The sequence below is a fragment of the Mustela nigripes genome, chromosome 11 (genome assembly GCF_022355385.1).
Source record: "Mustela nigripes isolate SB6536 chromosome 11, MUSNIG.SB6536, whole genome shotgun sequence".
Classification (NCBI taxonomy): domain Eukaryota; kingdom Metazoa; phylum Chordata; class Mammalia; order Carnivora; family Mustelidae; genus Mustela; species Mustela nigripes.
Window position 1 is genome coordinate 24,482,677 of NC_081567.1, and position 20,390 is coordinate 24,503,066.

A 20,390-nucleotide genomic window follows, 5' to 3' on the forward strand; every position below is an offset into this window, starting at 1 on the left:
TAAACCGGGGCGAAGCCCCGGTTTAGCCTCTGGAGCGATGTCCCTCAGCGGAACAGACTTTTAAAAGTCCTGATTTTGTGCACGGTTGCTCCGCTGCTTGCCGGGAGCCGGCCCCTCCCCCCGGGGTCTATCTTCCCGGTCGCTTTGGATGCACTTCTCCGCTGGTCCTACCTTTCAGAAAGTGGTTGTTTTTCTGTTTCCAGAATTGCTGTTCTTCTTGTCTTCGATCTCTGTATACTGTTCTTTTAACTTTTATCATTTAACTGGCAAATTACTTTTCATTTTGGTATATGCACATCTGTATCATTCCACATGTGGAGCATGGTTCCACTACAGGAATATATCATAATTTTCTCTTACAGTTGTCACTTTGCTTTATGTAGTTTTAAACTTACGTAAATGGTCAGCTTGGCTCTATAAACAGTCACTTTGATTCAAAGCCTGTGGCAGATTAGAAGGGAGGAGGGGGATGCCCAGGTGGCTCAGTTGGTTGAGAGTCCCAACTCGATTTCGGCTCAAGTCATGATCTCAGTGCTGAGATTGCAGCTCATGTTGGGCTCTACACTGGGTGTGGAGGATGCTTGAGATTCTCTCCCTCTCCCACCTCCACTACTCCACCCCTGCCCCCCCAACTCGTACATGCTCGCTTGCTCTCACTCTCTCTATCCAGAAAAGTTGGGGGGAGGGAGAAAGGCCACAAATTAGGGCAGCTGAAGTTACATCTAAACCCTTAAAAGGGGGGCGCCTGGGTGGCTCAGTGGGTTAAGCCGCTGCCTTCGGCTCAGGTCATGATCTCAGGGTCTTGGGATCGAGTCCCGCATCGGGCTCTCTGCTCAGCAGGGAGCCTGCTTCTGCCAGTCCCACTCCCCCTGCTTGGGTTTCTCTCTCTCTCTGCCTGCCTCTCAGTGTACTTGTAATTTCTCTCTGTCAAATAAATAAATAAAATCTTTAAAAAAAAAACAACCCTTAAAAGGGAGGACAAGGCCCTAGAAGCTTTTTTTTTTTTTAATTGAGGTGTAGTTGACTTACAATGTTACATTAGTTTCAGGTGTACCACCTATTGATTCAGTAGTTACATATTTTATGAAATCGTTAGCACAAAAAGCATAGTTACCATCTGTCACTGTACAAAGCTATTATAATATTACTATGTTCCCTGTGCTGTATTTTACATGCCTGTGATTGATTTGTAACTGGAAGTTTGTACTTCTCAATCTCCTTCACCTGTTGAGCCCATCTGCCTATAACCCTCTATCTGGCAACCACTAGTTTTCTGTTTTTAGGAGTCATTATGTTTGGTCTTTTTTGTTATTTCAGTTAGCATAATACACTGTAGGCCCATCCATACTGTTGCAAATGGCAAGGTTTCATTCTTTTTCAGGACTGAGTAATATTCCACAGTGTTGGGGGTGCAGTGTATGTGTGTGTGTTATGTAATATGTATACACATGCCACATCTTTTTGCATTCATCTATCAGTGAACTCTTAGGATACTTTCATATCTTGGGTTGTTATAAATAATGGTGGGATAAACATAGGGGTGCATATATCTTTTCAAATTAGTGTTTTCTGGGTACCTGGGTGGCTCAGTCATTAAGCATCTGCCTTCAGCTCAGGTCATGATCCCAGGGTCCTGGGATCGAGCCCCACATCAGGTTCCTTGCTCTGCTGGGAGCCTGCTTCTGCCAGTCCCACTCCCCCTGCTTGGGTTTCTTCTCTCTTGTTCTCTCTCTCACAAATAAATAAAATCTTTAAAAAATCAGTTTTTTCTTTTTCTTTGGGTAAACACCTGAAGTAGAATTACTGGCTTATATAGTATTTCTATTTTTAAAATTTTTGAGGGGGGCGCCTGGGTGGCTCAGTGGGTTGAACCTCTGCCTTCTGCTCAGGTCATGATCTCAGGGTCCTGGCATCAAGCCCCATGTCGGGCTCTCTCCTTGGTGGGGGCCCTGCTTCCCTGCCCTCCTGCCTGCCTCTCTGTCTACTTGTGATCTCTCTGTGTCTAATAAATAAGTAAAATCTTAAAAATGTTTAAAATTTTTGAGGAAATTCCATGCTGTTCTTTATAGTGGTTGCACCAATTTACAGTCACTAGCAGTGTACAAGAGTTGCCTTTCCTCGGCATCCTTGCCAGCACTTGTTATTTCCTGTCTTTTTAATACTGTGCCGTCTGACTGGTGTGGTGTGATCTCTCACTGTGGTTTTGATTTACATTTTCCTGATCATGAATGATGTTGAACATCTGTTGATGTGTCTTGGCCCTTTGTATGTCTTCTTTGGGCAAGTGTCTCTTCAGGTCCTCTGCCCATTTTAAAATTTTTTTGTTTTTGTATTGTTTGAGTTCTTTATATTTTTTGGATATTAGCCCCTTGTTGAATACATTTACAACATGGATTTGAATTGCATAAGTATGTGAATACATGGGTTTTTTTTGATACAGTACTATAAATGTATTTTTTCTTTTTTACAATTTTCTTAACACCTTTAGCTTGTGGTAAGAGTACAGTATATAATAAGTATAACATTCAAAATCTGTGTTAACTGTTTATATTATTGGTAAGGCTTTCAGGCTACTAATAGTTAAATTTGGGGGGAGTCAAAAGTTATATGTGGATTTTCAACTGCAGGGAGTCAGTGCCCCCATCCCCACTTGTTCAAGGGTCTCCTGTATCATGTTCCCATTCAGTAAGTTGCCATTTCATTTTATGGTTTCCTTTGCTATGCAGAAGCTTTTTAGTTTGATTATCCCAATTGTTTTTATTACCATCACCTGAGGAGACAAATCCAGAAAAACATTGCTAAGCTTGATATCCAAGTGTTTATCACCTATGTTTTCTTTCCTTTTTTTTTTTTAAGATTTTATTTATTTGAGAGGGAGAGAGAATGAGCAGGGGGAGAGAGAGGGAGAAGCAGGTTCCCCACTGAGCAGGGAGCCTGATGCAGGGCTTCATCATAGGACCCTGGGATCATGACCTGAGCTGAAAGCAGACACTTAACCCCAGGTGCCCTGCCTATATTTTCTTTGTTTCTTTTTTTTTTTTTTTTTGGTGTGTGTTGTTGTTTTACGATTTTATTTATTTGACAGAGAGAGCATGAGAGGGGAGAAAGTGAGAGAAAAGCAGATTCTTTTAGGACTCCTATGGTTTCAAGTCTCACATTTAAGTCTTGAATCCATTTTGAGTTTATTTTTGTGTATGGTATAAGCAAGTGGACCAATTCCATCCTTTTCATATAGCTGTCCAGTTTTCCCAACATCATTTATTCAAGAGACTGTTTCCCCCCATTGTCTATCCTTGAATCCTTTGTCATAGATTAATTGACCATATAAATGTGGGGTTTCTTTCTGGTCTATGTATTTTCTTCCATTAATCTGTTTTTGTGCTAGTACCATTCTATTTTGATTACAATTGCTTTGTAGTGTGGTTTGAAATCTGGGATTGTGCTTACCCTAGCTTTTTCTCTCAAGATTGCTTTGGCTATTCAGAGTCTTTGTGGTTCCATACAGATTTTAGGATTGTTCCAGTTCTATGCAAAGTGCTGTAGGTATTTGATAGGGATTGCATTGAACCTGTAGACTGCTTTGGATAGTATGGATATTTTGTTGTTGTTGTTGTTTTAGATCTTATTTATTTATTTGACAGACAGAGATCACAAGCAGGCAGAGAGGCAGGCAGAGAGAGAGAGGAGGAAGCAGGCTCCCTGCAGAGCAGAGAGCCCAATGTGGGGCTTGATCCCAGGACCCTGGAATCATGACCTGAGCTGAAGGCAGAGGCTTAACCCACTGAGCCACCCAGGCGCCCCAAGGATAGTATGGATATTTTAACAGTATTCTTCTGATCTATGAGCATGGTATATCTTTTAAATAAGATTTTATTTATTTGACAGAGAGCGAGAGATAGCGAGAGAGGGTAATACAAGCAGGGGGAGTGGGGAAGGTAGAAGCAGGCTTCCCACTGAGCAGGGAGCCTGATGCGGGGCTCGATCCCAGAACCCTGGGATCATGACCTGAGCTGAAGGCGGAGGCTTTAACCCACTGAGCCACCCAGGCGCCCCTATCTTTCCATTTATTTATGTGATCTTCAGTTTCTTTCATTAGTGTCTTATAATTTTCAGAGTATACCATTTTCACCTCCTTGCTTAAATTTATTCCCAAGCATTTTATTCTTTTTGATGCAGTCGTAGATGGGAGTGTTTTCTTTTCTCTTTCTTTCTTTCTTTTTTTTTTTTTTTAAAGAGAGAGGCAGTGGGGGCGGGGGAGGTGGGTAAAGGGGGAGAGAGAATCTTAAGCAGAAGATCTCATGATCCTGAGATCGTGACCTGAGCTGAAATCAAGAGTCCGACGCTTAACCAGCTGAGGCAACTTGGTGTCCCTGGGATGTTTTCTTAATTTCTCTTTTTGATAGGTTGCTATTAGTGTATAGAAATGCAACAGACTCCTGTATATTGATTTTGTAACCTGTAGCTTTTACTGAGTTCATTTATCAGTTGTAACAGTTTTTGGTGGAGTGTTTAGGGTTTTCTATATAGAGTATTATGTCATCTGCAAGTAGTGACAGTTTTACTTCTTTCCAATTGGGAACCCTTTCTTTCTTCCTTTTTTGGCTGTTGTGGCAGAGACTTCAGGTACTGTGTTGAATAAAAGTGATGAAGATAGATATTTTTTCTTTCTCATTTTAGAGGAAAAGCTTACAGCTTTTCATCATTGAGTATGATACTAACTGGGTTTTTCATATATTGCCTTTCTTATGTTGAGGTATGTTCCCTCTATACCCACTTTGTTGACAGTTACCATGAATTGGTGATGAATTTTGTCAAATGCTTTTTTTGCATGTACTGAGATGAATATAATTTTTATTCATTTTGTTATCCTCAGTTGATTTACAGATATTAAACCATCTTTGCATCCCTAAGATAAATCCTACTTGATCATGGTGAATGATCCTTTTAATGTAATGCTGGATTCAGTTTGCTAACATTTTGCTGAGGACTTTTGCATCTATATTCATTGGGGATATTGGTCCTGAAAGCTTTTATATCAAACAGCAGGGTCATTAGTCCACTGATGGTGGCTTCTAGCCATGCTGGCAACATTGTATAAGATATACCTCCTGTGGACCAGGCATTCTGTTCTTACATTCTGCGCCCAACAATTTAATGTGGGGTAGGGGGTTTCCCACTTCAATTCTTGGCCACCAGCTGGGTGTCCTGCCATTCAGCTCAATTCTGGCACCGCATATCTGGAGATCGTGTCAAATCTCACAAGGTAAGGACTCAGTCCCACTAGACTGCTCCCTGCCCATGCCCCAGTTCAGAGGCCTGTTACAGGCTGGATTGTTACCTGTGTTTCTTACTTACCAGGCTGCTAGGGATGGGAGGTTCTGATAACCCCCTCCTTGGGTTTTACTAATTTGCTAGGGCAGTTCACAAAACTCAGGGAAACCTTTTACTAGATTGTTGGTTTATAATAAAAGGGTATAAATCAGGAACAGCCGGATGGTAGTGATGCATAGGGCAAGATATGGGGAACGGCACTGAACTTCCTTGCCCGCTCCAAGAATACCAGTGTCCCCTGATCTCCATGTTTTCACCAACTCAGAAGCTCTCTGAACACTCCCCTCTTTTGGGGGTTTTATGGAGACTTCATTATATAGGCATGACTGATTAAATCACTGGCCATTTCATGATTGATTCACCCTTCTGCACCTCCTCCCTCCTTGGGGCTTGGAGGTGGGACTGAAAGTTCCAACCCTGTCAACATAGGGTTGATTCAGCTGGCCACCAGCCCCCATTCTTAAGAACTTTCTGGCATTTGCCTCATTAACATAACAAAAGATACCTTGATTACTTTCCTTACTTAGGAAATCCCAAGGGGTTTAGGAGCTCTGTGCAGAAACTGGATGAAGACCAAATATATATTCTCTCCTATTTATCCTCCAGGGTAGCTGATATTTCTTGTCTATTTGCAGATAAATAGATTGAAGTACACAAAGGTTGAGTGACTGATCCAGAGCCACACAAGATAATGGCAGAGCTAAGATTCAAACTAGCCTGTGCCTGACTCCAGTGCTCTTTCTAGAAAACAATGCTATCCCAAAAGTTAACTACAATATCTTCTATACAGGACGTCAGGGCTTCAGGCAATATGCTTTAGGAAGTTTCTACCCGGTATGGCTATTACGGACAGACAAAAATGGTTCTAGTGCTGAAGGTGGATAAGGCTCAGTTTATAGGAAGGTTCATTCTTAAAAGAAGTTCATTCTTAATCCAAAACAAGGCTTAATGAGGCTGCCCATTTTAGGCCAAGCGATTGCAGCCTTGGGATACTTAGGGGACACTTTTGACAAATGCCTGCCCCAGTTTGCAGCACAGGAAAGCTGCTCTTGCTCTTGTCACCCTCCTGTCCTCCTGCCCTGTCTCTGCTCGGTTTTAAGCTCAGAGGAAAACAGCTCTGTCCCATTTCCCTCTTTCTTTCCTCTCTCTTCCTCAGGTGAGGCGAAAGGCCTTGCAAGAAGAAATCGATCGTGAGTCAGGCAAAACAGAAGCTTCTGAACCGAGGAAGTGGACAGTAAGTTTGATGTTCAGGCTCTGGTCGGTTGCATACCCCGGCATCCTGACAACTCCTTCCTCAGCATGCACCGTGAAGAGCAGAGTGATGGGAGACCATGTTAGTCCAGGCCCCAGAGGCTGTCCCAGTCTGCCTGCCGGCTCTCTTCACTGCACAGCTTGTCCTAAGCTAACTCCCTTCCTTCTGAAAGGGGTGCTCGCCTCTCTTGGAGTGCTGGCGAAGCAAGATAAGCAGCCTGAACCTTTGTCTCCTGCTGTGCACAGGTGGGATGTCCCACACATTAGTCACTGAGGGCATGTGAAAAGCACTTTCCAGCAGTGGATGGTGACCTCAAAGGTCTGCTTGGACCAGAGCAGGAGGCAGAGGTGAGAGCAGTGTGGTAGCAGGCCTCTCTCAGGGCTGCCTACAAGGCCCAGTTGGAGTGGGAGATTTCCACACCAGGCCTGAGGAGATGGGACAGGAGAGCGTGCACCGCAATGACCAGGAAGTCAGGCTGCAGAGGGATGAGCGGGGATGTGGGCAGCGCGGTGGGCCATACCAGGCTGGCCTTGGTGGCCATGGTAGGGAGTGCGCACTGGGCTCCAAGTGTTGTGGGAGCTGCTGGAGGGCCTTTATGTAGAGTAAGTGGGGAGGGGGTTGGAAGGCTCAGCCTCTCGGCCTGAGGATTGGGATGGTGGCAGAGGGTAGAGAAAGAGAAGAAACCAGCTTCATAATCCAACCAGACTTGTTAATAGATTGGATTTGGGAGAGAGGGAAGGAAGGATCCATATGGCAGGGAAGCCTTGCCTTCCTGAACTCTCCTAAGCCTTCATAGTTGAACACAGGAAAGAACAGTTGATTTGGATCAAAAGACCTGAGTTCAGTTTCTGGCTCTGCCACTTTCTAGTTGTGGATTCGAGGCAAGCAGTCCTCTCTCTGAGCCTCAGTTTCCACACCCTGTAAATGAGACTCCTACTCTGGCCCGGTGGAGCACGAAGAGGGACTTTGTTATGTTTCTTCCTTCTGGGCATCCTCTCCTTTCTCCCCAGCCTCATGAGGGGAGCGGAGCTGATAGAAACCCTCATTGAGTTGAGGAAGACCAGAAACAGGGCAGCATCATTCAGAACCTGTGGCCTCAGAGGCTGTACGTAGGATCCTAGAGCAGAGGGGTGGCATCTGCTGGGGACACTTTAGGTGGCATTGCCTCCCAGGACCTAGGCCACTTGACACTGAGGCATGTGGTGAGGACTCGAACTGGCTGTGGACCCCTGCAGGAGGGTCCGCTTTGAATGGGTCAGCAGCCCTTGAAGAGCTAGCTCACCCGTGACTGGTCAGCCTGTGCTCAGACCCAGGGCAGGACTGTCAGAGCTGGTTTCTTATCCTAGAAATTGTAGGACGGGGAAGCTGTAATTATGCCTTCATCTGGGCCACTGTGAAGCTGGAAGAATTTCTCACTGCTTCATTCAGGGCAGGGGTACCAGTGACTGGTTCTTACTGTTCTTCCACACCTGACCTAGAAATAAGTGCTAAGCTGGGATTTGGCTTGCAAGTGGAAAGTTCCCAGGCAGTATGGAGGTCAGCAATTGGGGTGGGTTGGGAAGAATGACAAATTATCAAGGATTTAAGGTTGCCAAACATTGTGCTCTGGGTTGTTGGTGTAAAATCTGATTCAGTCCTTCGCCGAAGCCCTGTGAGAGGGTTATTACACTCCTATTTTATAGATGAGGACACTGAATCTCAGAGAGTTTAAGTAATTTTACCAGGGTCACGCAGCTGGGCTTGATCCTTGGGTTTGTGTGACTTCTAAGTCATTGTTTTCTTGAGTCGTATTTCTTGTCTCACAGATCCGGGAAGGACAGGGGTCTTTTCTGAGGCAGCTCCTCTGAGGTCCTGCCTTGCATTTTCTTGAACGTGGATGATTCATGGATAGGTGGTGGAGTACTCTGTATAGGAATTGGGCCCCCGAGTTCCTGGAGTTCCTGGGCTGGCTCAGCCGTGGACTCAGCTGTGTGACCCTTGACCTCTCTGGGCCTCCACTCCCTGCTGTAAAATGCAGTGCTTGTGCGAAGAGATGTGCATTTGAGATTCCCACTTGGCAACTGCCTCCTTCCAACTGTCAGAAACCTTAGGCTGAGGGAAGAGCAGGCGGCCAGCTGGTGAGGTGAGGTGAGCTGGGCTGGGAGGTGTGTCGAGGTGTGTTGGGAGGTGAGATTGTTGGAGGTGAGCTGAGGTGTGCCGTACTCTTTGCTGTGAGTGAGGGGAGGAGTAAAGCAGACAGGCAGCTCCTGTGGTGGGCCATGGTGTAGACCAGACCTGAGATGGAATTCCAGCAGGGCCATTAATGAGGCTTGTGCCCCCAGTTAGGCTGTAGGCTTCCACTTCCTTATCAGTAAAACGGGGATGCTGACAGTATTCCTCATAGGGCTCTTATTAGAAGTCAGGACAATCCATTGATGTGTTGATGAGCACTGTGCCTGGCACATAGCCAGCATTTAATCAGCTGGATCCTCCCTGGTGAGGCTGGGTTGGCGAAAGGGCAGGACTTTGGAAATCAGGAAAATAACCACCTTTTTTTTCTCTTAACACAGAGAACTCAGTTTGGCCAGTGGGATACTGCTAGTTTTGAAAATGAGGAACAGAAACTAAAATTTCTCAAACTGATGGGTGGCTTTAAAAACGGGACCCCTTCGCTCAGCCGCCCCTCTAACACAGGCGGAAGGCCCAACATGGCTCTCAGCAAGAAGGCAGCTGACGCCCTGCAGCGGAACCTGCAGCAGGACTACGACCGGGCCATGAGCTGGAAGCACAAGCGGGGCACTGGCCTGGGCTTCTCCACCACCCCGGACAAAATCTTTTATATTGACAGGAATGCTTCCAAGTCAATCAAGTTTGAAGATTAAACTCTACTATCTTATCCTTCAAAACTGCCACAATTGCTTTTACTGTTCAGTTATGCAGTTGAAAGCCATTTGACAACTGTCTCAGATCAAATCTCTGCAGAGATTAAGTTGAAAACTCTGCCCATGTGCTTGGACAAACTGGGGTCAGGGAGCTCGTGTTTCAGAAGCCAAGAGAACATGTGAGTGATTAACGCCTACTATTTTGTGTATTAAGCATTCCATCCCTGTGTGAAGACATCAACATATATAAATAATAGCTAAATTTGCTGAGTGCTTAGTATGTGCCAGGTACGTACTACTGTGTTTCCCTCACGTTAATGTAGTTAGTAATTAGGAACTAACTAGGTGCTATTATCCCCATCTTACCGATGAGGAAACTGAGGTTCGGGGATGAAGTAATAAAATTGCCCCGGTTCACCCAGCCAGTAAGTGCCAGGTGCTGGCCTTCTGTATCCCACGTCCTGTATCACTATTCACCACTCCTAATGTCCTCGTCTAGGGAATTTTACCAGGAATACTGATGGGGGATGAAGTCTCTTGATTGAAGAGACAGAGGTTTTGTTAGATGTCTAAATCTCAAATAGGAAGTAGAGTTGATGGTCAACAGGTAAGGGCAAGCTCTTTTTCTTTTCCCATCCTGGAGAACCTTTAGGCAAAGAGGTCTGAATGGCCACAGGCAGATGTGGCTGAGCTTTCTCTCCATTTGGGAAATGTGTTTCTAAACCAATGTTGCTTTTTCTGGTTCTCCTGACTTCCATCCTCAGTGTTGAGCTTGGATTTAACCTTCATGCTTTAACTGAATTCTAACAATTTTAGCATTTTAGAGAGACTGTTAGTCTTAGTGAACCAACGGTGAATTCCCAGGGATATGTTTATTAGAATCTTTGTGACCACAAGGAAGAGAGTCCTAGGTGACTTGTGTGGCAGAGGTCTAATGCCGGCAGGCCTGAATGTGCGGGCACGATGCAGGAAGTTGCCTCATCATGACACTGTTACCGTATCTGGACTCTACAACCAGCTTCACAGAGCTCCAGGTACAATGACCTGAGTGACAAATGGCCACCTTCTTCATTCACCTAGCAGTTTCCATCTGAAAATACAGGTTCTGAGTAGGACGTTTTCACATCGCTTGGCCTGAATGCCTCCTATAGACGTCCCAGCTCAGGCAGGCCTAACTAAACAGCAGGATATTCAGTCTGTCACTGGGCAGGAAATCCTGATGTGTAGGGGACTGATACAGCAACTTAACAGAGAAACATTCTTTTTCTCTCTGCTCCATCCACCCTGTTGGTTTCATCGGGCTGCTTGAAAGAATGGCCATAGCAATTGTAGGCACAATATCAAGATACTAGAACTTGCCAGAGGAAGAAGAAAAACCTTGTGGTTCAAGGAAAGTTCCAGAAGACCTTTCATCATAACTCATTGCTTAGCCGTGGGTCATATGCCCATTTCTGAGCCAGCCCCTGGCATGTGGAGGAAGATTCTCCTCAAGCCAGTCATAAAGGAGGAGTGAGGAGCCGACGCTGGTGGTGGGACAAACATGGAGTCCACTACTGTCCCACTGGGCAGAGGTGAGGCAGGCCTGCCTGGGCGCAAGTAAGCATTGGCCAGGTCAGGAGTCATGTTTCAGGAAGGGCCACTTCGCTTAGAATGTGAACTGGGCCTTTGATGGACTCAACCTTGAGTTGAGATACATAATGAAAGAGGCCATCTAAATGCCGGGAAGGTAAGGTTCTGCCTTTGATTTAGCTGCTTCGGAGCACCTCTTTTCACAGGGGAATAAATCTCTCCTGGCCTTGATCAACACTTCAGGAATTCACTCACTGTACTGACTGCTTCTCTAATTGTTTTTAACTTGCCAAGAGCTCACACTACAGCTTGGGCCTGCCTTGGCTTGTCAGGAAGGATTGTGCTCTGCCATCTCTTGGGTGACTCTGGAGAGTCGCTGATCATTTGTCCACTGTCTTTTCCCCATAGTGATAGTTCTCATTAGCATGTGATGGTCAGGCCTTTCCCCTCCTGTCATTTAGTATATGTAGTCTTGTGTAATGGGTTTTGAGTTTTAAACCTAATGTGTCACCATTGGCTGAAGTATTCCACTGGCCCAGGGGAAGGTTTATGATAGTTTGTTTCTGAAGCAGGGTCTAGACAGTGCAGGTGGAACAGCTAAGACAGCAGGATCTCCAGTGACCTCAGAATGGACTTAGTCTTGGCAGAGATGCCATTTCTCAGAGAGTGGGTTTCTGTCCTGTAGCAGTCCTGCAGTCCTGGGAGGATTTTCACTCTGAGCTTCCTGTGTTAGCTGGGCCCTCGCCTTTGTACAGTAAACAACATTGGCTTGTGCCACCTCTGCCCCTTTGTCCCATGTCCAATGCCATCAATCTGCAAGGGTTTTTTTTTTGTGTGTCATCTCCTATGTTCTTGATGTCTTGACTCTGTGGAACATACCATGTCTCCACTGCAAGAGGAGGTTTGGGGACTTTTACTCAGAATTGGGGCAGGAGAAGTCTTGGCATATAGCACAGTCAGGGTCTTGGTTGAATATTTAACAGCCCTTTTCTCATTTCTCCCTTGGCTTTCTCACTTGACCCACCCTCCTTCCCTGTGGCAGGGTCCTTCCCTCCTTACAGTTGTCCTTATCCAGCCGTCGCTGAAACCTCATGATTTCCTGATTGCGTCTGTGCAGGGAGTGCTGCTGTTCCTGCCTTATTAGCCCCTAGGCCCTGCCCCGAGGCTTGCTTTCCATATCTAGACTGGCCCATCAAAAGTGTTTGCTAGGTAGACAAAGTTCTCCTCTAAAAGAAATTGTGTATTCAGCTCTACAAACAGAATTATTCAGGTTTGTGCACCCCCACCCCAGATGTCCATGTCCCAGTCATGAGAACTTAGGAGTATTAGGACACAAAACAAAAAGGAGTTGAGGGTAGCGGATGGAATTAACAGTTGCCAGTCAGTTGACCTTAAAATAAGATTATCCTGGATTGTCTGATTGGACCCAGTTTAATCATAACAGGTCCTTAACTATAGAAGAGGGAGGCAGAAATATGGAAGAGACTTGTAAGAACAACTCAACCAGGGGCGCCTGGGTGGCTCAGTGGGTTAAGCCTCTGACTTTGGCTCAGATCATGATCTCAGGGTCCTGGGATTGAGTCCCGAGTCAGGCTCTCAGCAGGGAGCCTGCTTCCTCCTCTCTCTCTCTCTCTCACTCTCACTCTGCCTGCCTCTCTGCCTACTTGTGATCTCTCCGTGTCAAATAAATAAATATAATATTAAAAAAAAAAAAACAAAACTCAACAAGCTGTTGCTGGTTTTAAGATAGAGGAAGGGGCCACAAGCCAAGGTATGCAGCTGCCCTCTAGAAGCTAGAAAAGTCAAGAAAACATTCTTCCGCAGAGCCTCCAGAAGGAACAAAGCTGTGCCCACACCTTCACTCTGAGGGAAAGTCCCCTAAGATCTGTTGGAGTTGGAACAAATCTGCAAAGTGAAAGAATTGTATTGGTGTAAGCCACTAAGTTTGTGGTAATTTGTTAAAGCAGCAATAGAAAAGTTGTATAGGTCTCATGCAGAACTTTTCTTCATTTTTTTTAACCTTATTTCCTAAAATTTTTTGAATTTTTATTTTTCTGTTGTCCTTTGTAATAACAGTAGACTTCATCCCCTGTAGGCTGTGATTTTCAGAGACTGGCTAATTGATTCAGTAATGGGCTGAGGAAAACCACAAAAAATCATAGAAAATCTGAGCTTTTGCCTGGGCCTGGTGACAGATGGTTCTGAAGCGCCTTTGGTGTAATGAATATTCAACCTAATACGAAAGTCCAAATTCATGTCAATTTAAGAACATTACGTTACTCAGGCTTGGGAATGAACACTGTCCGGTAAGAACAACCTCAGAGTAGAAAAAAGGACTTAAAGCAGGTTATTTGTGAATTTGCCAATTGTGTTTCATTTAAACGGTATCATATAGTTAACAGTGGTATTTGAGATCATTTTAATGGAAATAATTTTGTGAAATAAAGGTCATTTGGTAATATTTGAGCAATACCACCATGTTTTCTGAATTTCTGTATGTTTTGTCCAGTAAAGGCGAGCAAAAGGGTTATTTTTCAGGATCCACTGTTTTTTAATGTTGGCTCTTTTCTCAGGCTGGGGCCCAGGGGGTGGAGTAATTCACAGTTCTGTTGGCCAAGAAATCCGTATCATATTCTTTGGTCCTAAACTGTTCAGTAAAAATAGGAGTTTAATATAAATTTATTTTTTAAATGATTTTAGCCGCTTTTACTGAGATTGTGTGAACTATGATCCTATATTTCACAGGGTAGAGAGGATATGTAATTTATGTCCATTTTATACCTTCCAAATCCACAACTTGGATTAAATGGGTGCATTTTCCTGAGCGCAGACTTCCAGGCTGTGAATCACCACCAATCAATATTAATGCTTTTACTGATTGAAAATAAAATGTCAGTGGAAGCTCATCAGCAGTAATACAAGAATCAGATCCCAGATTCCAAAAATCTGGTGGTAAAAAAAAAAAAAGAATCACATGCAGTTTAGAATTATGGCTGCAGAGCGAACAGAACAGTATGTTTAGACAAGTTCTCTTCTGGATGAAGAGAGTCAGAAGTAATTAAATGAACAGTCATGAACATAAACATTCCTTTGGGAGGTTTATTCAGTTATAGAATACTTTCCACTGAAGCCACAGAGGGAGTTGCAGATTTGACCTCACTTTCTCTAATCCACCACTGTGTGTTTTTAAAATTTATTTTTAATAGTATTTGGCATACATATTATTAGTTTTATGTGTACAACATAGTCATTTGATGTTTTATATGCATTAAAAAATGCCTACCACAGAAAGTATAATTACCGTCTTTCACTGTACAAAGTTATTAAAATATTACTGATTGTATTTCCTCTGCTTACTTATATCCCTGTGATTTACTTATTTTATAACTGGAAGTTTGTATCTCTTAATCCCCTTTGCCTATTTCCCTCTTCTTCCCACCTCCCTGCCCTCTGGCAACCACCAGTATCTTCTCTGATTTTTGAGTCTGTTTCTATTTTTGTTTATTCATTTCTTTATAATCAAATTATATGAAATTATATGGTATTTGTCTTTTTCCAACTTATTTCACTTACCATAAGCTTGTAGTATATCCATGTAGTTGGGAAAGGCAAGATTTTGTTCTTTTTTATGGCTGAGTAATATTCCTGTGTGTTGTGTGTGTCCCCACACCATATTATCAGTGGACATATAGCATGTATCTTTATCTTGGCTATCATTGTAAATAATGCAGGGATAAACATAACGTTGTATATATTTTTTTGAATCCGTGTTTTTGGTTTCTTTTGGTAAACACCCAGAAGTGGATCATATGGTATTTCTATTTTTAATTTCTTGAGGAACCTCTGTACTGTTTTCTACAGTAGCTGCACCAGTTTACATTCCCACCAACAGTGCATGGAGGTTCCCTTTTCTCCACACCCTCCACAACACTTGTTATTTCTTGTCTTTGATTATAGTCAGTCTGACAGGTGTGAGGTGATGTCTCACTGTAATTATCATTTGCATTTCCCTGGTGATGAGTGATGTCGAGCATCTTTTCATCTTTTGGTCATATATATGTCTTTGGAAAAAATGCCTGCTCAAATCCTCTGCCCATTTTCAGTTGAATTATTTGAGAGATTTTGGTGTTTAGTTGTATGAGATTTTTGCATTTTTTATATGTTTTGGGTATTAACTCCTTATCAAATATTTACATATATCTTTTCCCTTTTAGTAGTCTGCTTTTTTGTTTCATTGATAATTTCCTTTGCTGTGCAAAAGCTTTTTAATAGTCCAGTTATTTAGTTTTGCTCATGTTGCCCTTGCCTGAGGAGATAGATCCAGAAATCTATGTTAAGACCATTGTCTAAGCATTTACTGCCTAGGTTTTCTTCCAGGAGTTTTTTATGGTTTCAGGTCTTACATTTAAGCCTTGAATCCATTTTGAATTTTTTGTTTTTAGGATTTATTTTACTTTTGGGACTGGGTGGCATCAGGTCAGGTCATGATCCCAAGGTGTTGGGATCGAGTCCTGCATCAGGCTCCTTGCTCAGTGGGGAGCCTGCTTCTCTCTCTGCCTCTGCCTGCCACTCTGCCTGCGTGTGTGCTCACTCTCTGACAAATAAATAAGTAAATAAATCAAATCTTTAAAGATTTCTTTTACTTTATTTGTTTGAGAGAGAGAGAGAGCATGACAGGGGAGAGGTCAGAGGGAGAAGTAGACTCCCCACTGAGCAGTCCCAGTGTGGGGCTCAATCCCGGGACTCCAGGATCATGACCTGAGCTGAAGGCAGTTGCATAACCAACTGAGCCACCCAGATGCCCTGAATATATTTTTGTATGTGGTGTAAGAAAGTGGTACAGTTTCATTCTTTTGATGTACCTGTCCATTTTCCCCAGCACCACTTATTGAGGAGACTGTCTATCTCCCTATTGTTAGATCCTTGAATCTGTTGTCATAGGGTAATTAACCATATAACTGTGGGTTTATTTCTGGGCTCTCTGTTCTCTTCTGTTGATCTATGTGTCTTTGTGCCAGTACTGTTCTGTTTTGATTACTATTGCTTTGTAGTGTAGTTTGAAATCTGGAATTGTGCAACCTCCAGCTTTGTTTTTCCTGTCCTAAGATTGCTTTGGTATTCAGGGCCTTTCGTGGTTCCATACAAATTTTAGGATTGTTTGTCCAGTTCTGTGGAAAATGCCATAAGTATTTTAATAGGGATTACACTGAACCTGTAGATTGCTTTGGGTAGTATGGACATTTTTAACAGTACTCTTCCAGTCCATGAGCATGGTATATCTTTCCATTTATTTATGTGACCTTGTTTCTTTCATCAGTGTCTTACAATTTTCAGTATAGTTCTTTCACCGCCTTGGTTAAATTTATTCTTAGGTATGTATGTATTCCACTGTAGTTAATATGCGGTGTAATACTAGTTCAGGTGCGTAATACAGTGATTCACTGATTCTGTACATTACTGACTGCTCATCATAATAAGCAGTCTTCATCTATTTTTACCCACCCCTCACCCACCCTACCCATCTGCCCTCTGGTAACCATCAGTTCTCTTAGTTAAGAGTCTGTTTTTTGGGCGCTTGGGTGGCTCAGTGGGTTAAAGCCTCTGCCTTTAGCTCAGGTCATGATCCCAGAGTCCTGGGATCGAGCCCCGCATTGGGCTCTCTGCTCGGCAGGGAGCCTGCTTCCTCCTCTCTCTCTGCCTGCCTCTCTGCCTACTTGTGATCTCTGTCTGTCAAATAAATAAATAAAATCTTTTTTAAAAAGTCTGTTTTTTGGGTTGTCTCTTTTTTCTTTGTTCATTTGTTTTCTTAAATTCCACATCATATGGTATTTGTCTTTCTCGGACTTTTTTCACTTACACTCTCTAGATCCGTGTTGCAAATGGCAAGATTTTCTTTTTATGGCTGAGTAATATTCAAGTGTGTACGTGTCACATATTCTTTATCCATTCATCTATTGATGGACAGTTGGGCTGCTTACATTCAAAGTAATTACTGATAGGTATGTATGTATTGCCATTTTGTTGCTTGTTTTATGGTTGTTAAGTAGTTCTGTTCCTTTTGCTCTCTTTTCTCACTGTTTGCTGGCTTTCTTCAGTGGTAGACTTGAACTCCTTTCTTTCTTTTTGCATGTCTGTTACTGATTTTTGATTTGTGGTTACCATTAGGTTTGTAAATAACTGTATACATCAGTCTATATTAAGTTGATGGTCCCTTAAATTTGAATCTGTTCTTTACCCCCCCCCCCCATTTAAAGTATATGGTGTCATACTTTATTTTGTGAAATCCTTGACTGATTTTTATAGATATACTTAATTTTCCTACTATTGTGCTTTCTGCTTTTCTTCCTCCTCTTTATAGTCTCTCCTTTCTACTCAGAGTCCCCTTTAACATTCTTGTATAGCTGGTTTTGTGGTCATGAATTTAACTTTTATTTGTCTGGGAAACACTTTCTCTCTTATTCTGAATGATACCCTTGTTGGATTGGATATTCTTGGTGGCAGGTTTTTTCCTTTCAGCACTTTGAATATATTGTACCACTCCCTTCTGGCCTGCAAACATTTCTGCTGAAAAATCACCTGATTGCCTTACAGGGTTTCACTTGTATGTAACTGTTTTCCCTTGTAGCTTTTAAAATTCTCAATTACTGCTGTTTGCCATTTTAATTACTAAGAATGTGTCTTGGAGTGGACCTCCTTGGGTTGATTTTGATGGGGGCTCTGTGCTCAGATCTGGATTTCTGTTTCCTTAGCCAGATTTGGGAACTACTAAGCTCTTATTTTTTAAACTTTCTGCCCCCTTTTCTCTTTCTTCTCCTTCTGGGATCCCTATAATGCAAATTGTTGTTATGCTGATAGTATTGCTGAGTTCCCTAAGTCTGTTTTCATTTTTTTCTCCTTCCTGTTTAATTTGATTGCTTTCTATTACTCTGTCCTCTAGTCATTGATCATTCTTCTGCTTCCTCTAATCTATTTATTCCATCTAGTATAGTATGAATTTCATTTATTGAGTTATCTCTGGTTGGTTCTTAGGTTTTCTGTCTCTTTGTCAAAGGATCTGAGGTCCTCCACTCTTTTCTGCAGTCCAGTGGGTATATTTATGACTATTACTTTAAATTTTTTATCAGACATATATATTACTTGTTTCTATTCTGTTTAGCTCCCTTGTTTCGATTTTGTCTTGTTCTTTCATTTGTGATATTCCTTTATCTCTTCATTTTGTCTAACTCTGTGTCTGTTTCTGTTAGGAAGGTCAGCTGCCTCCCCTATTCGTGAAAGTGGTGGCTTACGAAGAAGAGGTCCTGTAGTGGCATGCAGTATCCTGTTTGCCAGAACCTGCTGTTTCTGGGGTGTTTACTGTGTGTGTTGTGAGTGCCCTGTTACCGTGGCTGAACCGCTTTTGCCTTAAGCTGTCTGCAGTGGCCCTTTGCCTATTGTGGGCACGGTTTGGTCCCTGTGTTAGTGGGTCAATCTGGGGCCACCTTGGGCTTGAGTTGAGTCAGACCAAGTGTTTGCCACAGATGCAGTAGCACTCAACTACTGGGCACTTTCCTTGTGTTGAGGCCTGAGCTTTTGGGCTCTGGCCAAGGATGCATTGGAGGGAGAAAGTCCATAGAATCCAGGGGTGCCTGGTTGTAGCAGGGTTTGTGCTGTAGGTTGCTATTGGAGGGGACCTGCAGCCACCTACAGCTCCTGCCGAGACTGCTGGGTTGGATTGGGCAGATCCACAGACGTGCGAGTTGGGGTGCGCAGTGCCATCAAGCTAGCGTGGAAAGCGTGCTCTGCTGGTTCCTGTGGGTGTCTGTCATGGCACTCACCAGCTCCTTTGTCCTTGGAGAAGTGTCCCAAGGAGCCTTGCCTCTGCAGAACATACTCTAATATTAGTAAATCAATCTCACTCTTGGATACCCCAGGCATTTTTCAAACTGCTACTTCTATGTTTTATCTCCATGGGGCTGTTTATTGTACAGTCTGCTTAAGGATAGAATCAGTTTTCTATTATCCTGGCTCTCCAGAGCTGAGCCCTCTGATTTTTAAAGTTCCAGGTGTCAAGCTGCATTGACTGTAAGAACTAGTGAAATTATGCCCCTCTGCTTTTCAAAGCTAAATGTTATGGGGATTCATCTTTCCTGGGTGGGCTCCTCATGCCTGGGGTGCCTGGGGTGAGGGTCTGTTTCTTGACCCTGTCCAGGCCCGTGGGCAGCCCTCCCTCACGTGGATAGTCCTGTAGTCATTTTACCTCCCAGCTGTGTCTCAACTTTTCCTACCCTCTTCAGTGTGGTCTCTTCTCTACGTTTAGCTGTGGAGAGTCTGCTTTGTCCTGTTTTACCCTTTTTAATGTGGTTGTAAACAGTGTTTTTAAAACTTTTTCCTCCTGCTAGTTTATTATTGGCATATAAAAATGAAGCAGATGTATTAATTTTTGTATCCTGCAACTTCTACTGAATTCATTTATTATGGTGAGTTTTGGGATTTGGGGGGGGTTGTTTTTGGTCTTTAGAGGTTTTTTTTTTTTTTTCAAGATTTTATCCATTTGACAGAGAGATCACAAGCAGGCAGAGAGGCAGACAGAGAGAGGGGGAAGCAGACTCCCCGCTGAGCAGAGAACCCAATGCGGGGCTCGATCCCAGGACCCTGAGATCATGACCTGAGCCGAAGGCAGTGGCTTAACCCACTGAGCCACCCAGGCGCCCCTAGAGTTTATATAGCAAGATTTCTGCACGCCTGCTGTGGGAGGGGACCTGTAATCATCTGAAACTGCCAGCAGACTTGCACAAATCTTGTCATCTGCTAATAGTGACAGTTTTACTACTTTACCAGTTTGGATGCCTTTTCTTTTTCTTACATGATTGTTCTGGCTCAGCCCCCTGTGCTATGTGAAGAAACGGAGAGCAAACATTCTTGTCCCGTGTCTGATCTTAGAGGAAAAGCCTTCAGCTTTTTGATATTGGGTATGATGTTAGTTGTGGGTTTGGGCTTTAATTATGATGAATTATGTTCCCTCCACGCCCCCTGTGTTGAGTTGTTATCACGAATAGGTGAATTTTGTCAGAATTTTTTTTTTTTTAATCTCATGAGATGATCATGATTTTTAATCCTTCATTTTGTTAATGTAGTGGATCACATGGGTTGATTTGCAGATACTCAACTATCCTTGCATCCCTGGAATAATTCGGTGAGTAATCCTTTAAATGTTTTTATTGAATTTGGCTTGCTAATATTTTGTTGAGGAGTTTTGCACTGGTGTTCATCAGGGATATCATTGGCTTATAATTAGCATTTTCCCCCTTGTAGTGTGTATCTTTATCTGGTTTTGGTTTCAGAGTAATGCTGGCCTTACAGAATTTGGAAGCATTCTTTCCTCTTCAGTTTTTTGCAGT

At 43.3% G+C, this 20,390-nt stretch overlaps 1 protein-coding gene across 7 annotated transcripts in view; it reads left to right on the forward strand.

Moving 5' to 3' along the window:
* KNOP1 (lysine rich nucleolar protein 1) overlaps nt 1–20,390 on the forward strand; it is a 50,686-nt gene that overhangs the window by 14,161 nt on the left and 16,135 nt on the right. For 2 of the 7 annotated variants that reach the window (XM_059415207.1, XM_059415208.1), the window contains 2 exons: nt 6,488–6,565; nt 9,133–13,485. The exons of the other annotated variants lie outside the window; for them this stretch is intronic. In XM_059415207.1, the coding sequence (XP_059271190.1) occupies nt 6,488–6,565; nt 9,133–9,444 (390 nt within the window). In that variant the 3' untranslated portion in view covers nt 9,445–13,485. Of the gene's footprint in view, nt 1–6,487; nt 6,566–9,132; nt 13,486–20,390 lie in introns of those variants that run through there. 7 annotated transcript variants of the gene reach the window in all.